Consider the following 22770-nt stretch of genomic DNA (forward strand, 5'->3'; position numbering starts at 1 on the left):
ATTAATAACTATATGCCACCTGCTTCTTTAAAATAATATAAAATGATTTATGATGGCAAAAAAAAAAAAAAAAAAACACCAAAATAACCCATGTTTTTTTTTTCTAATCCAAATCATTAAGATAGTGTTTGAATAGGCAACTTAATGACTCAATATGACTTCATAACTTTATTTGAGTCATTATGTAAATTAAATATGTTTGTTAAAAGAACTTAATATTATAATTTAAAATTATTTTTAATGTTAAATATTAAATTAAAATAGTTAAATTATCATTAATTTCAAATCCTTTTTTCTCTTGTTTGCCTACACTAGTGGGAATTTATTTAAGAATTATGATTCCACATGTGTGACTAATTTTTTATAATAAATATTTTATAATAAGTATTATATATCTATAACACTTTAAATATGAATGCTTTATAAATAATTTTATTACTTAAAATTAATGAAAATAAATATAAGTTAAATAAATGGAGATTAATATCATTGAAAATTAACAAGAGTAAATATATCAATTAAAAAACGACCATTTAACTCACTGCTTGGTTTTTTTTCCTTGTTAAAAGGAATTTGTTTTTAGATTATGAATGAATTATTTATTTTTTAAATTTATTGATTAAATAAAAAAATTAAAATATTTAACTTTTAAAAAAATTTAAAAGTAATCAATTGAAACCAACTAACATAATTAAACAAAACACAATTAAAAGTCCCAACCCTCACCCTCAATCATTAACTAAAGTACACTTTTGTTTTTTGTTTATTTGTTTTTTAACTTCTTAACTTAATAAAGATAAATTATTAAAAAAACAATTTAATATTCAAAACTATTATTAAGTACTATCTAATCTTAAGTTATTCAGAATTAAGTAAAAAAAAATCATGAGATTTTATGTTAAATATTATTTAAGTTATTAAATTAAAATTTATTATTTAATTTTTACTTTAAATATTAAAGTAGTTTAATAAAATTAATTTTAAATTAATTTTAAATCATTAAATTAATATATTTATTTTGATAAATCATAATTAGGACAAATGAGATTGAGTAATAATAAAATAACAAAAAAGATTGTGAAAGAAATTATAATATATAAGAATAAAAAGATAAAATAAATATGTGGATTAAAATTAAATTAATTATTTTTATTTATTATTCAAAATAATTTTTTATTTTAAATTATACCATTAAATATTTTTACCACTTTTAAGTTATTAAAGTTGGTATCTTTTACATACGGATCAACAATGGGGATTCAGGTCTATGATAAATCCTCTTTTTTTTTTTTATTAAAATAATATTTTCAAAATTCGACAGAAAGCAAGGAAGGATGAAAAAAGAATTTCAGGCGTGCTGAGGGGTATTTAAGTGAATGTTCACGTGTGTCTCAGCTTCTATTCCTTAAATTTTCCGTACAATGACGTGGCGCTTGATGGTTAATCGGAAATACCGTAGAGACGTGCACCGTTCTCAATTGGTGGGATTTGAACCCTACCGAACCACTATTTCAGCTGAAGCAATCCAGGCCATTTCATTGAATCCCTGATCCGTCACGCATACGATCGTAGCCTTACTTTATGTGACCAAAATACCCTCCCTTCGAAACCCATCCTCGAATCTCATTGGCCCTCCCCTACAAAAACAGCACTCAAAATCACAAAACCCAAAACTAGCTCCGTCTTCTTCGTTCATCTTCCTCCTCCTCCTCCTCCTCCTCCTTCAGCTCACAAGCTTCAAATCTGACAGAAGTCTCTCCGTGTTTCCAATTTGACCCCTGGTTGCAGAGACTTTTCCCATAAATACCCCTGCCTTCTTTTGTTTTATCTAAATGCAAGATCCAAACCCTTAAACATAAGACGAGGAGAAAGGATGATAGTTCGAACATACGGTCGTCGCAACCGGGGAATTGCAAGAACCTACTCCGACGGCCTAAACGACGTCGTCGAAGACCCCTACAAGGAGTCTGTATCGCAAGAAAGCCCCCACGAGCTCTACGGGCTGGCGTTATCGTCCCAAGATTCGTCGCACTGGTCCTTTGAGTCTGAACCTTACGGCCATAATTCGTTGCCGCCCAAAGATTCGGAAAACGGTGTCGTTCGGAAGTCGAAGAAGGCGAGGATTGGGAAGCGAGAATTAGGCGGGGCTAAGAATTCTAGGTCGTTGATTTCGGCAGCAACGGCGACGGCGACATTGATGGAGACGCAGGAGTTTGGGGAGATGATGGAGCATGTGGACGAGGTGAATTTTGCTTTGGATGGGCTGAGGAAGGGCCAGCCGGCGCGGATCAGGCGGGCGAGCCTTTTATCTTTGTTGTCTATTTGTGGCACTGCTCAGCAGCGGCGGCTTCTGAGGACTCAGGGGTATGTGAATTTGAAATTTTCTGTTGGTGATATTTTCGTGATTTTTCTTTAAATTGAATTGAAATCGTTCTGTTTAATTTGTGTTTTTTAATCTTTAAATTGGTATTTTTGGGTAATTTAGGCATTTAAAAAGCTTTCATAAATTTGATGATTTTCATTAATGGAATATACATTTTTCTTTCTTTACATGGAATAATTCAAATGTGGTTTGGGATTAAATTGGATTTTGGGTAATTGGTACATGTGCAAGTTTCAAGAACTCATGGATATGCCAATCTTGAACCTCATTTGATGATGCTACTTAGATTTTCATGATTTAGGAATTTGCAGTTCTATTTAAATGCAATTTGGAAGTTTCAAGAACTCAAGGGGAATGCCAATTTCAAATTGGTTTGGCAGTATATTTATCTGAAATTTACTGTTAATTGAAAGATTTAATTTGATTGGCACAACTCTTTCAGTTCCACCTCATAGTCACCCATTTGATTACCGGAAAGAAAGGAAAAAGAGAAAGTGCAAATATCATGAAAGGTGATGATTTTAAATGTTTCACAGGTAGCCATTTAAATATTTTGAAGCATTTCCTTTTCTTGCCTCCCATTCTTTCCACAGACCAAAGAAATCTTGAATGTTGCTTAAAATTTATAAATCAATTTTTATCCAATATTTTGAAATTATGCTGTCTATATGAGGACTTTCAAGTTTTGTAATCGGTTGAACATGATAATTTTCATTTTTACATTCTTTGATATTCTATCAACTCTCACAATTTGAACTTTTCCACCCAAAAAAGCATCATTTGTGCATGAAGGCTCGGAATTTGTAGTTGGCATCATTCTCTTTTTATTAAAATAACCCGATAATACAAGATACCTATTAAATTGATTGTAAGGATGAGATAAAATTATAATTCTGTTCTAGTATATATCTGCATTGAATTCCATGGTCAAATACCAGTTAAAATTTCACCTCGTTCATGAGCTGGTTTAGATTGTCGCTAACTTTTGACTAAGTCCTTGGCATGTAAGGAATTTCTTTCTTGAATATGGCTTAGCTACATGGGTTACTACTACTATTTTTTTTTTCCTTTGTGGAATGTCAAATAAATGTACTCACTTGTTCTCTTGTTAGAGATTGGATTTTTGTGATTTGCTTGCTAATGCATACCTTAACTCCCAAGTAGCTTGTTTTCAGGATGGCAAAGACAATTATGGATGCTGTCATTGGTCTTAGCTTTGATGACTCACCAAGCAATCTGGCTGCTGCAACTATTTTCTTTGTTTTGACAAGTGATGTAAGTTTCTAATAATCTGCATTTCAATTGATTGTTCACGAGTGTGGACAGTGAAGTGTTGAGTAATTTGCTAATTTCTGGCCTCTGGATGTTGACCTCTTATTTAGGACCTACTCATATATATAATCAAAGATCTCCATGACATTGGAAAGAATTTTCTATATTGGATTTTTTTTTTTTTTTTTTGCTTTTTCTGTCAAATCATTGATTATAACACTACGTACGTGGCTACAAAATGCCCCTGGAGAAGCACATTCTAGTGCTCGTATGCTTCTAGCTAGAATCTTTTTAAAAATGGGGGCATATGGGAGGGATCGATATGAAATTATTACTCTATCCGCATTTTATATTTTATATTTTAAAAATGGGGGCATATGGAAGCACAATGGAAATTATATATGCAGCTTCTGTCACTAGAAGCACCTAAAACAGGTGCAGCCCAGGTCCATGGGGATTGGATGTTTCTTAGACTATCTCTTAAGATTATCAATTCTTTCCTCTGTTTTTGCTTCTTTTTTTTTTTAGATAGACAACAAAATCATGTATTAAGAAGCGCCTAAAAAGAGGGGGCGTGCCCTAGGCATACAGGCAGTATACACAGAACAGCCCAAAATCATTTTTTTGTTTGTTTAGTTGTTTGCTTCTCTTACTGATTATTGACAATTGACTATATCTCTTAGATACATTGATTGGTTGCTATGGCAGGTTAGAACCATATGTTCATCTAAGCTGACTCCGTAGATTATGTTAACATTTTAAAAGTAGTTTCAACTTTCAAGTGATTGTTTGCATTGAAATCTGCATTCCAATGCTTGAAGTGCAATTCTTGTGCATTTGTCTATTTATGTATGTATTATTTTTCCTTTTCTAAAAGATTTCAAATTTTGTACTGTCAGCTGTGTAGCTAATTCTATGAGTATACTTGCACATCATTTTTGTCTATTCACTTCACTGCATTGGCCTACATTTTCTAGACACAATTTTGTTCCCATTAGAACTGCTTAAAGGTTTTTCAATTTCACACTTACAGAGTCATGACGATTACCTTTTGGAGTCTCCCACCTGCATCCGGTTTCTACTTGAATTGTTGAAACCACCCATGTCTAATGCCACTCATGGTAAAGCCCCGAGCATCGGCATTAAGCTTCTTGGACTACGTAAGGATGCTGACCCCTTACGGGATACAAATAAAACAATAGATTCCAGTTCCACTGCAATTGTTCACAAAGTTCAGGAAGTCCTTGTAAGTTGCAAGGAAATAAAATCAAGCAGTGGGGATGATAATGGAGTGGGGAGGCCAGAATTAAGCCCTAAATGGATAGCTTTGTTGACTATGGAGAAAGCCTGTTTTTCCACCATTTCTCTTGAAGGTAACATACAGGTCTTTCACCTCTGTGTTCTGTTTAGACATTTGTAGTTTTTTTTTTTAAAATATTTATCGATCATCATAATATTTTGTTTATTAGGGACTGCAAAATTGGTCAGATTATGTGTGGATTAACAATTTTTTTTTTTTTAAAAGGCACATGGATAAACAAAATTCATTCATCAAGCTAAGATCATCTAAATCATTTTAATCTTTACAGGGACATAATTCTACTAATTTTTATACATTTAACTTTGGACCTGCTATAGATTACTTTCTAAATTCCATGTTCTTGAAAATCATTCTTTTTTTCTTTTTTCATATGTTTGAGTTGAATATCCTTTTGCCTTGGTCTAGTAAATTTCTCTCTCTTACTTTCTGTGTCACTTTTGTGTCCTATTTCTAGCTGCTGTTTCCAATTAAATTTGTTTCTGTGGCCATTTTATTAGTTCTATGTGTTATATTCATAAAGTACTCTTGTATAATAACATGCTTTAAAAGGTGAGCTGTTGAATAATGCAAGTTTACCTCTTTGCCCTCAAGCATGTCAACTCCTCAATTACCCCATTTGGATAAACATGCTTATTTTCTCGAATTGTAGACCAGAATTGATTGAGTGATTCCCTACTTAATGTACACTTCTGATCTTTCTGATGGGTGGAAGCTTTATTTTTTGGGCTTTTGGGGGCTGAGTCAATTCCTGATTGTGAAATTGTGTCCTTTTATGTATGGGTTATGTATCTCCTTAACTCCCAAACCAGAAAAGGAAATTATTTATTTTTTTCGTAGCTAGGTAAATCAACTGACATTTTTATGAGATGTATATGTTTCTTATAACATTCTCTTCTTAAATCTCTTTTACCCTTTGTTGATGGCCTTCTTTTGGCTTGCATATGTTCAGACACCTCTGGTACAGTAAGGAAGACAGGGGGCAACTTCAAGGAAAAATTTCGGGAGTTCGGAGGACTTGATGCTGTTTTTGAGGTTGCGATGAATAGTCATTCCACTTTGGAGGTGTGAGCCTGTATGTTTGTTTGATCTTATTATCTGTTTTGTTATATAATGGAGACGGCCTAAATGAATGATGGAAAAACTGAAGGATCAAATGGTTATAGCACTGCATTTGCTTAATCTATTTAATACCATTTGAGATATTGTGATTCATTTTTTTGAATTGGAAGCGTCTTTGCATTAATGCTCCAATTGTGAAGATGCCTTGTAAAATTTGTCTCCTTCCTTCTAATTGTAACCCAAGTAGGAGCTATAAGTTGTATAAACATATGACACCCTGCTATCCCAGAATGATTCTTTTATAATATGCTAATATTGCTAGATTGTCTTTCTGTCTTCACATATTTTTCTTTTGATTTGCCAAGTTTTTCTACCAATGGATCATTGTATTTAGTGTTAATTATATAGCTGTGATGCTTAGTATTTCTCTTTCTATCTCCTGGATTATCTTACTTAGTTTTGATTCTTGTTTTTGGAATTTCATTTTCTAGACTCCCATCTGAGAAAGCATGCATACAGCACTTTTTCAGCTATTTGGATTTATCAGGTCTGAATCATGGGAAACAAAACAGATTTAATCTGTGCTATGTTACCAGGGAAACCTCAACCAAATATTGGATAGTAACTTTATTAATATAATAGGAATTTTAATAAAATTACGTTTTTGTTCTTCGAAGAATTTGGAATTGTTGTTTTGCTATTACTGTTCTCAGTGATGAGTTCATGGAAGGTTGTGCCATAGATTTGGGCTCAAGTTTACACTTGACCCTCCAACATTGTATTCATCAATTATTTATTTATTTGTTTATTTTTCTTTATTTGCTGGATTTCTTCATGAATGTCTCTCTCAAAGAAAAATGCACTTCTACGTTCTAACAATGATGTAACCTTTTTTAATTGAAACTCATGCAGTACCTGGCTCATTTCAAGTTTATGGTTAACATATAACTTTTTGTTCTAATCGTTTTCTCTCACTTTGTGTTCTGAAAGTTTAGTTATTGTTAGATGAATGCATTCTTCTCTGAACACATACAACTGCTTACAGGGATGGCTAAAACATGGTTCACCTTCAATTAGGGATGCAAAAGATGATGCAAATCTACAAAGTCTGGTGCTGCTTTTAAAATGTTTGAAAATCATGGAAAATGCTGCCTTCCTGAGTAAGGATAATCAGGTATATGTAAATATAGTTTTGCTTGTGTGGTGTCTTTTTTTCACCCCAGTGTTGGCACTGAAACTGCCTAGTCCATTGCAACTCTTTGTTAATCTTAGCTTTTTTTTTTTTTTTTTGTTCTTTTCATAATAGAGTCATTTGCTTGGAATGAAAGGAAAAGGGAACTGTAATGGATCTCGGCTATCTTTTATAAAACTCATTTTAAGTATCATCAAGACCCTCTCAGGTAACTTATAATTTGAATAATCATTTTTTTTATCCTGTCTCCTATATTTGATATATTTTGCTTGAATGTGGTTTGCTATGTGGGGGTTATTTTCTAGGTCTTTCTTTAAGTAAAAGTTCTTCCACCATTTCCATCGATGAAAAATCTCGTAATATCTCTGATGGGATTAGTCATGATTCTCAAGTGGATTGTATGGCAGATTATAAAGGTACTGTCACTGGCTCTGTGTGTGTGTGTCTTTGCATCTATCTGTCTTCTCATTCTCATTTTGAGATTATTATTAGAATTTAGAACATCCAATCCTAAATATAATGTTATGGAGTTGACTTTTAGATGTTGAACTTGTTTTCTTCTATTCGAAATTGCAGTGGAGAGCAATGGGAATTTATTTGTCAATTATTCTAGAAAGTCCTGTAGCATGGAGAGGACCTCTCCAGAAAAGTGCTTCAATATATCTCAGAGGAGTCGGTGGTTGTCTACTGCTCGGTCAGGGTGTACCGCATCCAGTTCTGAAACTGCCACCACATCCATGGCTGATGCTTGTTTGTTGAAGATGAGAGTCAATTCATCCACATCTGGCTCATGCAATGAGATATCAAGGAGTTCAAATATTGGAACACCTGTAAATAGTAATGGTTCACAGAGGAGCTTTGGTTTTGGTAAGAGTTTCAATATATCTGATGACACCAAGTTTGAACTTTTAGAGGACAGCCAAGATCCTTTTGCATTTGATGAAGATGATTTTAAACCTTCCAAGTGGGACATGCTGTCCGGGAAACAAAAGGTGCCTCAAACTAAAAAGTGCAGAGTTACATACAGAGGACTAGAAGATGGGTGTCTATCTCAGCTAATGATGACCCAACAAGAATCAAGTAACAGGGAAAGCAATGAATTGCATGAGATTTCATGTCCAGCAGAGATTTCTTGCTCAGATGCTATAAACAATGAAAACTCCAACCTACTGGCCGACTGCCTACTAAATGCTGTCAAGGTATTCCCCTGATATAAAAGCATTTGAAGTCATCATATATTTAATGAACCTTTCAAGTTGCCTTGGTCTATTTCTAGATGCTACCTGTTAAAAGTTGGTCTAACATCTGTTTATTTGGTCTAACATATCCTAGTTTACTGTTACTGTCTTCATATAACCAATAGTGACAGACTGAGATTCCTGCCTAGATTCAGTTTTTGCTTTTCTAGTGCTCATCACCTGATTAGTTGCCTTGTATAGTGATAAATGCATTTTATGATTAGAGATCCGATTAATAAGTTTCTTCAATATCTTACTAGGTTTTCTCTCTGATGAGGCTATTTGTTTGATAACTTTCTGGGTAATTTGGTTCTAATTCATGCAGTGTGTCACTGGTTAAAGAATTTCTTTCTCTTAAATTTCTATTGACGTCTCAATTTGGCAGGTTCTGATGAACTTAACAAATGACAACCCTGTTGGCTGTCAGCAAATTGCTGACTGTGGGGGACTGGAGACTATGTCTGCTTTGATTGCTGACCACTTCCCTTCATTCAGCTCGTCTTCATCTCCCTCCTGTGAGATGAAAGAAATTGCCATGTTCTCCAACTCAAGTGTTGAACTTGACCCTCAGAATGACACACATCTCACAGATCAAGAGTTAGATTTTCTTGTTGCTATCTTGGGCCTGCTTGTGAACTTGGTAGAGAAGGATGATCGCAACAGGTTACTTTTCACTATTGTCTATTTGCCTTTGTTTACTTGAACTTTATTGTGCATTGCATAATAAGTTTCTAACCTGATCCTGTTTTGCATTTCCTTATTTTGAATGGAAATGTTTCAGCTATTTACTTATCAAAACTTAATGTATTTTCTGAAACTCTTGTTTTAATGAGGATTCTTGAACCTTTATATTTTCATGTCTCCCTCAATGTTTTACCATTCCGTATGCAATCTATTTGTAAATTTCTGCATCTTTTTTGTAATGTTGAGCTTTTTAGTAGCGACTCTTTTATAGATGAAATTCAGTGGAATATAATTCATAACTACTGTACTCTATAAAGAAATTTCACTGGAATTAGGCATCATGCTTTCCCCTTGTCTGAACTTATTATAAAATTTACTGCAGATCAAGGCTTGCAGCAGCCAGTGTGTCATTGCCTAGCTCAGAAGGGCTAGAAGAGGGGACTCGAAGGGATGTGATTCCACTATTGTGCTCCATATTTTTGGCCAACAAAGGAGCGGGTGAGGCAGCTGAGGATTTGTCTTGGGTGAGTTATCTCATTTGTTATAGAATGTCAGTGTCATGCTGCCTTTTCCTTTTTACATATAAGCTCTGTTTGCTGTAGGAAAAGAAAAGAGAGAATAAGAACCGGTTGAGGAACTGTTTTCCAAACTGGAAAACATGTTTCATAATTTTTTTTTTGACAAAAAACAATTTTTTGAGAACTTATTATAAAAGCAAAGTGTTTTTTGAAAATATCTTTTAATTGTTTTAGATTGTTTTCTGAGGGATATTTTAAAAATATGGAGAATAATTGAAAATAAAGAACTACAGATAAAAGCTACTTTTAAGAAATATTTGGAAACACAGAAAACAGGTTGAGAACATTTTAAATTTTTAAATAGACTTTTGTTCTAAAAAACATCTGAGAATGTTTTTTTAAATAATTTTCAAAAACTGATTTTGAGAATTGTTTTAAAAAATGTACCCAAAGAGACCCTAAAACCTTGTGTTTTATTTTTATTTTTATTTTTATTTTTTGCATTTTAGTTCCCAATGAAACAAAATAATCAACTAGAACTATTGTCTGAGTTAAGCTGGATTTTTCCTTAGTAACCAAGCAAAAGAAGATGATAGTATTCTTTTCCTGATAGGCAATATAGTAGAACTAAAAGCTTTGAAAAGGGGACCAACTATTGTATATGGAAGGATACAATGAAACAGTGAACAAGGAAAAAACATACATCATAAACGTATTGTAGGCCATCGCTAAACTCTCAATGAAATACAGGACCAACACCCCTTCCCCAAAATATCCCTAGACCACAAAATAAGGATTAAAACAAAGGACAAATGCCCCTCTAGAGAATCCTTACACCACAAAGTAAAGCATTTAGGCTCATGACTTCTAATCTGAATGCTCCACCCCTTTGAAGATTCAATTGCTTTTCCCCTTCCAAATGCTCCAAAAAGGGCTCAGCAGCACTGTTTTCCACACTTTCAGCCACCTTTAATAAAAAACAATCTTGCCGACATGTTAAGAGTATCTCACATTGGAAGAGATGAACCCACAAAATGATAAAAACAAAGGGAAAAAAATATTGACCACAGAGATCCAGCTAACTTATGATGGAGGAGAATAAAATTTGCCTACTCCTTGCCTTGCTTACATAAACAGCAATGGTTCTACTGGAATCCTACCCCTCTGTATAAACTGATCAATAGCGACAATCGTTCCTCAAGACTTCTTTCCAAGGGACAATGCACCTTGGTCAGATTTCTGGAGCACTAAACCACCAGCAAAGGGGAAGAGTGAGAAAAAGGAACGCATCTGAGAAATATTTGACTGTGAAGCACCCCTATCTAGATGCTTCCTAGCATGTAGTATCCTTCATGGCCTCCCTGATACTGAATTTGTGAATGCAAGCCAAAAAAAACACCGCTGTTATCCCAAGTCCCAAGTTTGCGTTCACAGATTTTTCAAGAAGCATGGATTCCAATGACCTCTACCACCCTTCTGCCTGTCATTTGCCATGAAAAAAATGACCTGGAAACTAATACTTAAGATACCTCTCATGAAAGACATCATGCAAAAGTTTGGTTCTCTGCCCATTCCTGCCTGTTATACTAGTGAGCTCATGGAAAATGGATTTTCTTTTGTGGGCCAGCATGTCAGAGCCCAAAGCCTAGCATGCCCCTTTGTGGAACACCATCCCCCTTCCAAAAACCCATCATTTCTTTAATCATGTCCCTCTATCATCTCTCCCTCTTTTTAGTGCAAATCTCCAAAGCCACTTGCCAGGCAAGGGTTTATTAAGAACCAACAGATTTGTGATATCCAATCCTCCTATGTCCTTCAAGGTGCAATTAGTTGACCAAGTAACCAAATGAGATTTCTTAAATTCCTTCCACCCCAAAGAGAGTCGTTTTGGATCTTTTGCAAGCTATTAGGAAGTAAAACAGGTATAAACAAAGGATGATATAAAATAAACTGGCGAATTGGATGAAGTGCTTTTAATGAGGATGAGTCTTCTTCACTAGACAGGAATTTCTGTGAAGCAAGCCATTTGTCACAAGATGTTTCAAATTACCCTCCCCATGGGCTTATATAGGAGGTAGGAAGCTTCTAGAGACCCCTGAAGACATCTACACTTAGTTACAAGTTCGAAGAGTGTGGAAACTTCTAGAAAAGGCTAGAGATGTCCACACATCTCTACACTTGGCTAGGAGACCACTAGAGAAGTGTGGGGTGTTCTAGAATCTTCCAAAGTCATCTTATACATAGCCTTGTACATAGACTAGTGTAGGAATTTCTAGATTATTCTTGATTTGTAAGGAACCTTTCAAGGTTCTAAAGACTACCTAAGGTGCCTATAAATAGGTTAAGGCCTCATTTAGCCAAGGCACCACCCAAGAACCTAACCAACCAAGCAAGTGAGCTTCCAATCACTTGTAAAGCTTCCTTTGAGTAATAAAAGCTTCCTATTCTTTTCTCTTAGCTTCCAAATCGTGTGCATCTTAGCCTAGCGAACTAAGCATCAAGGGGAAACCTGACTTAGCAACTTTCAAGCGGGGTGAGTTGTCTAAGTGCCGCGCGTGAGCTTAAGAAAGGCCTAAGTCCGTGACACATTGCTCTTAAAACATAACATATCCAAAACAACTTTAGGTATAAACCAGATGGGTAGAGGAGTTGACCGCGCGTTAGACCCGTTTCTTGACTACCAAATAGAGATTGCTTAAGGTTCTTTCATGAGGACAAAATCAAGGTCTAGTAAAACTTGTTATGATGCCAATTATGGCAACTTTTTTCCACAATCTGAACTTGTCAGCTTTTAATAGGTAATTGCCATGGTATAACATCACATTTATTTATGATAAAATGGGAAAAAGGAAAACAACATGAACTTGCATCCTAGCAAAAGATTGTAGCTTGATAGTCAGGAAAAAAGGTCCCAACTGGAAGCATATTTGATCAGGCATGCTATGTTCAAATGGCCTTTCAATCCTTGAGCCACTCATCTGGTTAATATGAACAAGTTCCATTTATCTCTCATGCAGTTAGACGTCTGTGTGATGCAAGAAACGTAGAGAAATATTTTGGACATTCATAGAAAAGAAAGTAACCCAACTGTGCCTTGGTTTTTAGATTGTGCATCTCCAGACCTCCTGAGTAACATTTCTATTTGAATGAATGCATTGTAGTAAAACTATTAGTTGGGGAATGATCAATCCTGAATATGAAACTCAATGGGCATGGCACAGTATGATCCATTGATCAACACGGTTGATTTTTGATCTGGAAAGTTTTAAAGTTTGGCCAGTTAAATTGTGACCACTACCATGGTTGCTAATTAGTATGGATATTTGGATATTTGACTACCATGGTTGCTTGTCATAGGGTTCCAGATGAGAACCGAAAACACATTTATTTACATGGTGGCTTGTGCAAAAAAGTTGATTAAATCTTACATTTACTAAATCTGCTTTGTGTTGCACTGTACAGAATGATGAGGCAGCTTTGTTGCAAGGAGAGAAAGAAGCTGAGAAGATGATTGTAGAATCTTATGCAGCCCTGCTTCTTGCCTTTCTTTCCACTGAAAGGTTTGTTCACCATATCAAGTATTTCTTTCCGTAATTTGCTGTTCTCTATATATTTTCTGAAGGAAAATTTTCCTCTGCTGCTAGCAGTAAGGGCACCCGTGATGCCATTGCTGACTGTCTCCCAGATCACAACTTGAGGATTCTGGTGCCTGTGTTGGATCAGTTCTTGGTATGTATTTTTTATGTTCTCATATCATCTCCTTTTCAAAATAAATAAAATGTTGTTACTTGTAAGGCCCGAGTGGATACAGTATGAAACAAATCCATGCACCTCTCTCCCCGCCTTTCTTAATTGATTTGCATTCTGCCCACTGGATTTGACCAACATATTAACTCCGTTCCATTAGAGGGGATTCAATCTAGAGGCTCTGATGCTCAGCCCTTGGTTCATCATCAGTATTGTCTGTGCAGCTATGCTTTTCACTGATTTGGCAATCTTAATTTCTTGCTCCAGGCATTTCATATGTCGCTAAACATGTTGTCACCGGAGACCCAAAAAGCAGTGAGTGAAGTAATAGAATCATGCAGAGTGGCGTGAAAACTCAAGGGCCTCAAGGTTACGGTAATTCTGTACAGCCTCCTTGTTCTTTTGCAGATCGAGTATCTGTTCTTACAGGATTGCAATGGGGATGGGATTCCTGGAGCATACTGTATCAAACTGACCACAGGCCTGTTTAATAGTCTGATTGACCCGTCTGTTTGTTTTGTGTTTTCTTTTACATTATATTTTTTTGTAGCTCTCTTTTTTTTTTTTTGGGGGAAATTTTCTAGTTCTTTTTCTTCTTTCCTTTTACCCTTTTTCCATCACTATCTTGTTACAGGCTGAAACACGTATTTACGGAAATAATAGCAGAATCTAAATTTTCCACAATGCAATATGTAAGTAAGTTTGCGTTGTTGGCTCAGTGGATTTCCTTTTTCTTTTTATATTATTATTTTTTTTTTTTACTACCATAAAATAGAAAATGCTTCGTGATATACAAATTCACAATTGTTTTTCATCATAACATTCTTCTCCACTTTTCTTGTTAACATTGAATGATGGATGGAACTAGAAGGAAAAAAAGACTTGGTGGTGAAGAAACCATCTGAATCTTGGATATAGAAGAAAGATTTTGTTTTTGATAGATTGTGAGGGAATGGATATGGTTGCAGAAGGAATATCTTTTTGCTTTTCAGAGTGTAATCAGTCACTGATAACCAAAATGACATCAATGCATATCCTTGCGATTCCACTACTCTGCATTCGGGTGCTCTCAACTGGGTTTAGACTTTAGCTTTGGACTTGTTTGGAATTGGGTTCTGCGATAAATTCAAACACGATTTTATAAATTTTATTTATTAAAATCTGTTTCTACGTTTCTTAATCAAAAATATTTTTAAGAAACTAAAAAAATAGAAAATAATTTTTTTTTAAATTAAAAAATAATAAAAACTAAAAACATTTTTCAAACCATATGCAACCTTAAAAACACTTACCAGGTAAGCGAATTTCAGTAGCGTCGGATTAGATGATTTCACTTTTTTCATATTTTAAGCTCCGTATTTTATTTATTTATTTTTAAATGAAACTGAAAAAATGCTGTCTAAAAATTGTTTTTAACATGATTTCTGTTTCCTAAACACAAATTCTGTCCTGGCAAAGCAATTCAAGTGAAGACTGGTTGCTCGATTTGGTTCACGACCCCCCTCAACTTCAAGATGTGAAAACATAAATTACATACTCCACAGAATCTTTCCCTTTATTTTTCTTAACATTTAACTATTTTATTTAATATCCATGTTGATCAAATATGTTTGGTGAGGAAGGCCAGGAGCAGCTGATTCACCTGCTCAGGGAACTGCTCCTGTGCAAAATGGGTTCCTTCAGGCAAGAATGTGATCTCCAAATCAGGGACATATGTTTTCGCCTTTCCATTTCTTATGTACTCCTCCACCCCCGGGAATTTGAAGAAATAATCCTTTTCACCCATGATTAGCAGCATCGGAACTTTAACTTTTGGATCAGTTATGTTGAATTCTTCCCTAAAGGCCCTATCAGAACATCAGATATGAACAGAACACTATACGGATTAATTCACCATGGAAAATTTTTGGGGAAAAAAAAAAGGAAGAAGAAGAAGAAGAAACGACATGACATGGAAATGGAAAATCTCTTGGTCACTCATATTTTGAAATAAGGAAAAATAACCAGTACCTGTACGGAACTTGCAATGCAGTTCGGAATCCGGATTTCTCATACAAAGCTCCATAGTTTGTGAGATCCTCCTCTGTGAACCAAGGGGGAAGAGGAGTATATGGATCTACCATATCCATTATCTCCTGGTTTTCAGCTGCAATTGGTATTTCAGATTTGGAGAAGAGGATGTAGATATTCCGTACAACCGTTTTAGCGTCAAGGCGACCAAAATCAGCTTCTGCTCGTCCGGGTTCCTACAAAGAAGGTCACAGGATAAAGTTGCAGGCAGCTAAAGTTGGCCTTTACGACGCGGGGGTTAAAGAGAGAAACGCTACGGAGGTACCCGCCATCTTGAAATGTAGAAGCCTTCAGGGAGATAGTTATGATATAGACTGGGACCTGGGGGGAAGAAAGGCGCACCCACTGTTACAACACCAAGGACCCGCTCTGGGTGGAAAACGGTGAAGAGATAAGCAGGCCGAACTCCAAAATCCTTTGCAATAAGGAAAACCTACACGCATAGTGAGAGAGATGAACAATCTTGAGTTCCATACTTGGCGAAGGTTCCCAAAACAATTGATTTCATACTAAAATATTAGGCAACTTTTCGATTTCCCGGAGACCAAAATTTTCTTCCACTATCTCGAAAACCAAACAGAGAAAATGAGTCTAAGTACCTTATCAATGCCGAGGAAACCAAGAACACCAACAAGATCGGCGATCACGTCGCTGAACGAGGCCTTTTCGGGTTCGGGTGGTGGTTCGGATAGACCGTACCCTCTGTAACCTGGTACAATCGCTCGAAACCCGGCTTTCGCCACAGCGATCATCTGGTGGCGCCAGGAGTACCATATCTCCGGAAAACCGTGGAGGAAGACGACGGTTGTGGGACCTGGAGATGAGAAGATCAGAAATGTATCCATTGACCAGAAAAAAACATAGAGATCAGAAGTGTACCGGATCCGATCTCAGCCACGTGGAGCTTAAGCCCATTTACAGGGATGAAGTTATGGCGAATTTGGTCCATTGAGGTTGAGGGAGACCTCCACAGCTGAATTTTGTGATTCTAGGAAGAAGAAGAATCATTTGTAAATAGTCCTACCCAGCGACTGAGTTGAAATTTCCATCAGGGCAGGCAGAAAATCATTTGTAATAATTAAGGGTTTTTAATTTTATATTTTGGAAGCATTTCATTCTATCGTCACTTCTCCATATGCTAAACAATTTTACATATTTTTGAAAAAAAAAAAAAATTAAAATCCCATAGGAAAGATTTATGAGAAGAGTTCCAGTGAGTTTTTAAAAATAATTTTAAAAAGTAAGAAAATTTTCACTAAATATTTTTAATACTTGAAAAATAAAAAATTTTAAATATTAAAAAGATAAAAAACATTTTTTAGAAACTCATTTTAAAATGTGTTTGATAGTGATTTTATAAAGTATTTCCAATCTTTCTAATACTTGAAAAAATAAAAAATTTCAAGTATTTAAATATTGTAAAACACTTTTTTAGAATCCGTATCAAACCCACTTTAAGTTTCTAAAAGTTTTCAAGATCAAATTGATTTTAATTTGAAAAAGAAAAATGTTTTTTTAGTAATTGCCTTTTATTTTCATTCTCAAAACATATTTTTTATTTCTATTTTTTTTTTGAAAAAATACATTTCATTAAGATAAGTGAAAATGGTTTTTAAAAAATGGAATTTGTAAAATATTGTATAGTTTTTAGTGAAAATGAATAAAAAAAATATATATAACTAACATGTCATGACATGAGATGGAATCATTGAAGCATATTTTCCTTTGTTATTACTTTTTTATCATACCCCATAGAAAAGGTGAGTATTCCTTATATACAGTAGTAATGGGCGTTCTTGAGCTTTTTTGGGGCGATCACGAAGTATTTGCAGGGATTTTGGTTATGTTCCAAAAAAGGGAAATGCTGCTTTTTTATTTAAAAATGGTTTAGCAAAATATTCTAATAATATTTATAAATTATATTAATATAAAAATTAACCACTTATAATGATTTATATTCTAATAAATAAATAAAATATTTATACTGATTTTAAAGGTAGATGAGATAATGTTTTATTTCTATCAATATTTCTTTTATTCCTTTTATATAATTGATCCAACAAGGTTTCTTCCATGATTTTATTCCTTTTTTTTCTTTTTATTTATTAATTTATATGGTAGATTTTCCCATAAGTATATATTTCTTAACAGTAACTATTTTATTCAATATCCATGTTGGCATAATCTCTGATCAAACATGTTTGGTGAGGAAGGCCAGGAGTAGCTGATTCACCTGCTCAGGGAACTGCTCCTGTGCAAAATGGGATCCTTCAGGCAAGAATGTGATCTCCAAGTTGGGGACATCTGCTTTTGCCTTTCCACTTCTTATGTACTCCTCCCTTCCTGGGAATTTGAAGCTAAAATCCTTTTCACTCATGATTAGCAGCATTGGAACTTCAACTTTTGGGTTTGTTATGTTGAACTGCTCGTTAATAGACCTATCAGCACATAAAATCAAGTTAAACTAGTGGCAAGTTTCCACTTTAAAAAGCCAGAATGGAGTAGACCTATGAGAAAATGAAATCGAGGTAAAGCAATAGCACGTATCTTGTGATATCTAACATCGAACAGGGGAAAAAGTTTTTGATGTTTTATATGTGTGTACTCCTCTTAATTAAGTAGATACGTCTTAAAGCCGTGAAAGCCTTCTTAGCTTCATAGCGGATAATATCTACACGATCAGGAGTGAATCGTTATGAATGATATGCCAATTGATCACCACATTTGTTGCAGAGACTTACAGACTTACAGACTCACTGACATTGCATCTTGGTTCTTCTTTAAGGCCTGACTTTTCACATAGAAAGCACTATAGTATTTTTCTTTTCTATTATGCTCTTCCTAAATTAAAACAGAAAAAAGGTGTATCCTGAAGTGTCTGTTAGCATTCAATTGAAGAAATAAAGCCAGTACCTATATGGAACTTGCAGTGCAGTTCGGAATCCAGACTTCTCATACAAAGCTCCATAGGCTGTGAGATCCTCCTCTGTGAACCAAGGGGGAAGAGGAGTAGATGGGTCTACCATATCCATTACTTCCTGGTTTTCAGCAGCGATTGGTATTTCAGGTCTGGAGAAGAGGATGTAGATATTCCGTACAATCGTTTTAGCATCAAAGCGACCAAAATCAGCTTCTGCTCGTCCAGGTTCCTAGAAGGTCGCAGGATAAAGTAGCTAGGGTTAGCCTCTGTGACACAGAAATTAAGTAGAGAAAAAACTACATAAGTACCTGCCATCTTAAAATGTAGAAGCCTTCAGGGAGGTTTTTAATATATACTGAGGGCCCGGGGGAATGACGCTCCCACTGTTACAACTCCTAAGACCCTCTCAGGGTGGAAAACAGTAAGCAGGTAAGCAGGCCGCCCTCCAAAATCTTTTGCGACAAGGAAAACCTACACCCATAATGAAAGAAATATGGACATTCCACAACGTTGTCACGAATACATTACAATCTATTAAAAAAAAGGAAAAAGAAAAAGAAGAATAAAAAAAAGAAGCAAGTTCCATAACAAAATGAATTTGCATATCTGAACTCCTTCACCAGTACGATTATTTGATTTTCCAGTTCTGAAAAGCAAAATTTACTCCAATTTCTCGGAAACCAAACGGAGGAAATAAATCCAAGTACCTTATCAATACCGAGGAAATCAAGAATCCCAACAAGATCGGCGAGCAGGTCACTGAACGAGGCCTTTTCGGGTTCGGGTGGTGGTTCAGACAGTCCGTATCCTCGATGATCCGGTGCGATCGCTCGAAACCCAGCTTTCGCCACAGCTATCATCTGATGGCGCCAGGAGTACCATATCTCCGGAAAACCATGGAGGAATACCACTGTAGTGGGACCTGAAGATCAGAAGCAACTGTGTATGAACAAATCAGAAATGCGTCCGTTGACTAGAAAAAGAAGTACTGACTGTATATCAGAAGTGTACCGGATCCGATCTCAGCTACGTGGAGCTTTAGGCCATTTACGTCTATGAAGTTGTGCTGAATTTGGTCCATCGATGCTGATGAAGACAAGGCTGTCAGTCGCTGTAGACACTTTCAGGAGACCAGACTCTGGTAGGAATCAGGGTATTAATATAATAAGGGTATGTTTGGGATGTGGTCGGAAAGCCGGAATGAGTAATAGGAATGAAAATTCATTTCACTTCTTTTATTTAAGGCTTTATAAATGGATTTATATTATTTATAGAAATGGAAATGGAAGCAATAATTCCATATCGTTTAAATTAGAACCCATTATTATTATTATTATAAAATTGTTTAGAATTCATTTAAGTAGAAGTCAACCATTATAAGCATAAATTTCTTTATTTTCTTTTAAAAAAATAAAAATTGTGTGATCAATCCTCTTATTCAATTGTTTTAATTTCAATTTGAGACAAGAAGATTATCTTATGATAAGGACGTAAGTAAGGGCCTAGGATGGCTTGTTTCAGTCGACATATTAAAATTGGGTTATATATATACACATCATTTTTTTAGGAAACTAATTTGTTTTATGACATAATAAGAAATAAAACTCAAGAGTTTTGTTAACGACGAAAATCGAATACATAGTAGTTAATTTATGTTGTGTACAAATCATTTGGATGAAACAAACACTTTGTGACTTTGGTTTATTTTTTGAGCATGTTCCTATTAAATATGATAACACAAGTGCTATTAATATTTAAAAAAATCTCATGTCGTTACTCTAAGACTAAACATATAGAGATTAGACATCATTTTCCTAGAAACTATGCACACAAAATTGACATAACACTTGAATTTATAAGCATTAAAGATCAACTTACCGATATCTTTACAAACTTCTCATTGAAGACCAATTTGTTGAAATTAGAGGACAACTAAGAGTGATTTTAATTTGATTTAGTCATTGTTATTGATGTTATGTTGTTCATGTTCATTATATGGTTAAAAATTGTGTGCCATATACATTTCATTCCATAGTTTTAGTCATGCATAGAAAATGCCAATTTTTGGACCAAACATCCAAATTCCATTGGCATTGGATATTAAAAAAATTGGGGAATCCATCTAAAATAAGCAGAGAAAGATTAAAGGAGTGAAAATCTACACAAAATTCAAGGACCAAAAGTGTTAACCGTATTGACCAAGCGGTCGACCAATTCAGGATTGTGAAATTTAAAAAGCCTTCCACACCTCTTTTTTGCACATTTCTCTTTGGGTTTTCAAGGGTTTTGCTATGTGTTAGGGTCCGAAAGTTAGATTTGGTGTTGTTTGAGGCTTCAGATGATTTTAGGGAAGAATTGAAGACTTTTTTAGGTTAGGGTTTTGGTTTTTGGTGTTTCTTTCTCTACTCAACCTTCACTCTCAGTTTTCCCTCTTAGTCTCTTACTTCCCATGACTCCTAGGCATGAGTTTGTTGCTGCTAAGGCTCAGGGTAAGCACCTTGCTAAGTCTTCAAAGCTGAAGGTCTATTGGAAAGCCACCTCTTTGTTCAATATTGTCGATGAGTACTAAATATACAAACCATTTCTCTCATAAACAAATGGTTCCTAAGAGAGATAGGTTTTGTCTAGCTTGGTCATTTTGACTTCTAGGACTTATTCGCAATGATGGGTTAGCTTTCGGCGATGACACTTTCTGAGCCCATTTTCCTGACCTTGGTTCGAGCATTCTATTCCAAGGCGATATTTTGTGTTGAAAGATCAATCGCATGTACATTGAGAGGAGTTGAGATTGAGTTTGATGTGGATTCCATCTATCGAGCCCTTGGATGTTGTAAGCTTAAGAGTATACGAGTTCAAGTCTTGGTCTGTAGTTTCCAAATTCGTAACATGAGAGGTCATCCAGCGCCTCTGTGGACTTCCTAATGCCTCTCGGACAGGCAAACCCTCGACTCATAGTTTGACTGTGATTAGTAAAGTGATCCACCATATGTTGTGCTTTAGTTTCCTACCTAGAGGTGGTCACAAAGACAAGGTGTCATACTTTAAGGCATTCTTGATCGATTCTATCTTGACTAGTTGACAGATTCATTTGGGCTACATTATGTTAAAGCATATGATAGCTTACTATTAGGGCATCACCTAAGTATTTCCATATGAAAGTTTCCTTACCAAAGTATTCAAGAATGTTGGGATAGGTTTGAGCAAAGAGACAAATTTTGAGGCCCCTAGTGCTTATGACACATATGATGATCAATCGATGGGGTGAATGAAATTTAAGAAACTAGATGATGGATCATAAGTCAGGGAGATGAGTACCACTCCACCTAGATGAGCTAGTTATCCACCTCTAGAAATTGAGAGGAGGTCGAGATTAAAGTTATGAAGGAAGGAGTGGACCTATAGGACAATCATATGGATGAGCTTGAGCTTGAGCTTGACATTTCCTCACTTCAGATCAAGATTCCTACCTAGACAAAGGGTGTCCTGTTTAAGTTTGCCTTCTCTAAGCCAATGATGATAGTCTACGTATACCAAGTGACCCTCTACCCAGCTAACTTACATTGAACCATCTTATTTTCAGCCTACTTTCATTAAGTTGCTCTTCCCCGAGCCTGATTACACCAAGATACCTTAGTCTCAAACACGTTTTTCTTCAAACCACGCTTCTTGGACCAATCTGTCAACTGATTGGAGCCAAAACATGTGCTCTAAGGACACATATTTGACATGATTTATGTATCATAAGACACTCAAATCATCCGACTTGACCTAAATTGATGCTAAGTCCCTAGCCATGACTTTAACATTTATTTTGGAGATTTATCTTAGGTTTAAGGGGGGAAAATTGAAAGTTAATATCACTTTAGATTTTGAAAGATTAATAAATAGTTAAATGAGAAAATGAGCAAGTAAAGACTCATAGAATATGAGGAAAGACAAGACAAGAATATTATAAGTTTGAGAGATGAAGAATGACTATTATGAAGTAAGAAAGAAAACACAAAAATATGGAAAATAAGGCATGAAACAAAATTCATCAAGTTTGCATGAAAATTTGGAGTTTGAAATCTAGTAGCAACATGTACTTTGAATTTAAGGTGAAATTTGGAGTAATTCTCAAAGTCAATTTTGGGAAAATTATATATCTTTTCGAATCTTGGGAAGTTAGGAATAACACTTTAAACATTATGCAAATTGGAGTTGAAACGAGGAAGTTTTGTGCATTTGAAGCAAATTGGTAGAGGACAACTAAGTTTGAAATTGGTAACTTGCTTTAATTGAACAAAACTTTTAAATTTTATTGATGTTAGGATAACTTGACTTGAATCATATTCGCAAAATCATTATATGACTTCTACAAAATCAT

At 35.2% G+C, this 22770-nt stretch overlaps 1 protein-coding gene and 1 pseudogene across 1 annotated transcript; one reads left to right on the forward strand and one right to left on the reverse strand.

Moving 5' to 3' along the window:
- The first annotated feature begins 1627 nt into the window (after nucleotides 1-1627).
- Nucleotides 1628-14132, forward strand: LOC117923697. The gene is made up of 13 exons (XM_034842115.1): nucleotides 1628-2364; nucleotides 3559-3658; nucleotides 4689-5028; nucleotides 5926-6038; nucleotides 7081-7209; nucleotides 7342-7435; nucleotides 7533-7643; nucleotides 7804-8426; nucleotides 8851-9128; nucleotides 9532-9673; nucleotides 13130-13227; nucleotides 13315-13396; nucleotides 13682-14132. The coding sequence occupies exons 1-13, from the start codon at nucleotides 1874-1876 to the stop codon at nucleotides 13763-13765; spliced, it is 2685 nt and encodes an 894-aa protein (XP_034698006.1). The 5' UTR covers nucleotides 1628-1873; the 3' UTR covers nucleotides 13766-14132.
- A 678-nt stretch (nucleotides 14133-14810) lies between these two features.
- LOC117923283 lies at nucleotides 14811-19546 on the reverse strand (annotated as a pseudogene).
- Nucleotides 19547-22770: the final 3224 nt, after the last annotated feature.

This window comes from Vitis riparia, chromosome 10 (assembly GCF_004353265.1).
Source record: "Vitis riparia cultivar Riparia Gloire de Montpellier isolate 1030 chromosome 10, EGFV_Vit.rip_1.0, whole genome shotgun sequence".
In the NCBI taxonomy this organism is placed as follows: Eukaryota; Viridiplantae; Streptophyta; class Magnoliopsida; order Vitales; family Vitaceae; genus Vitis; species Vitis riparia.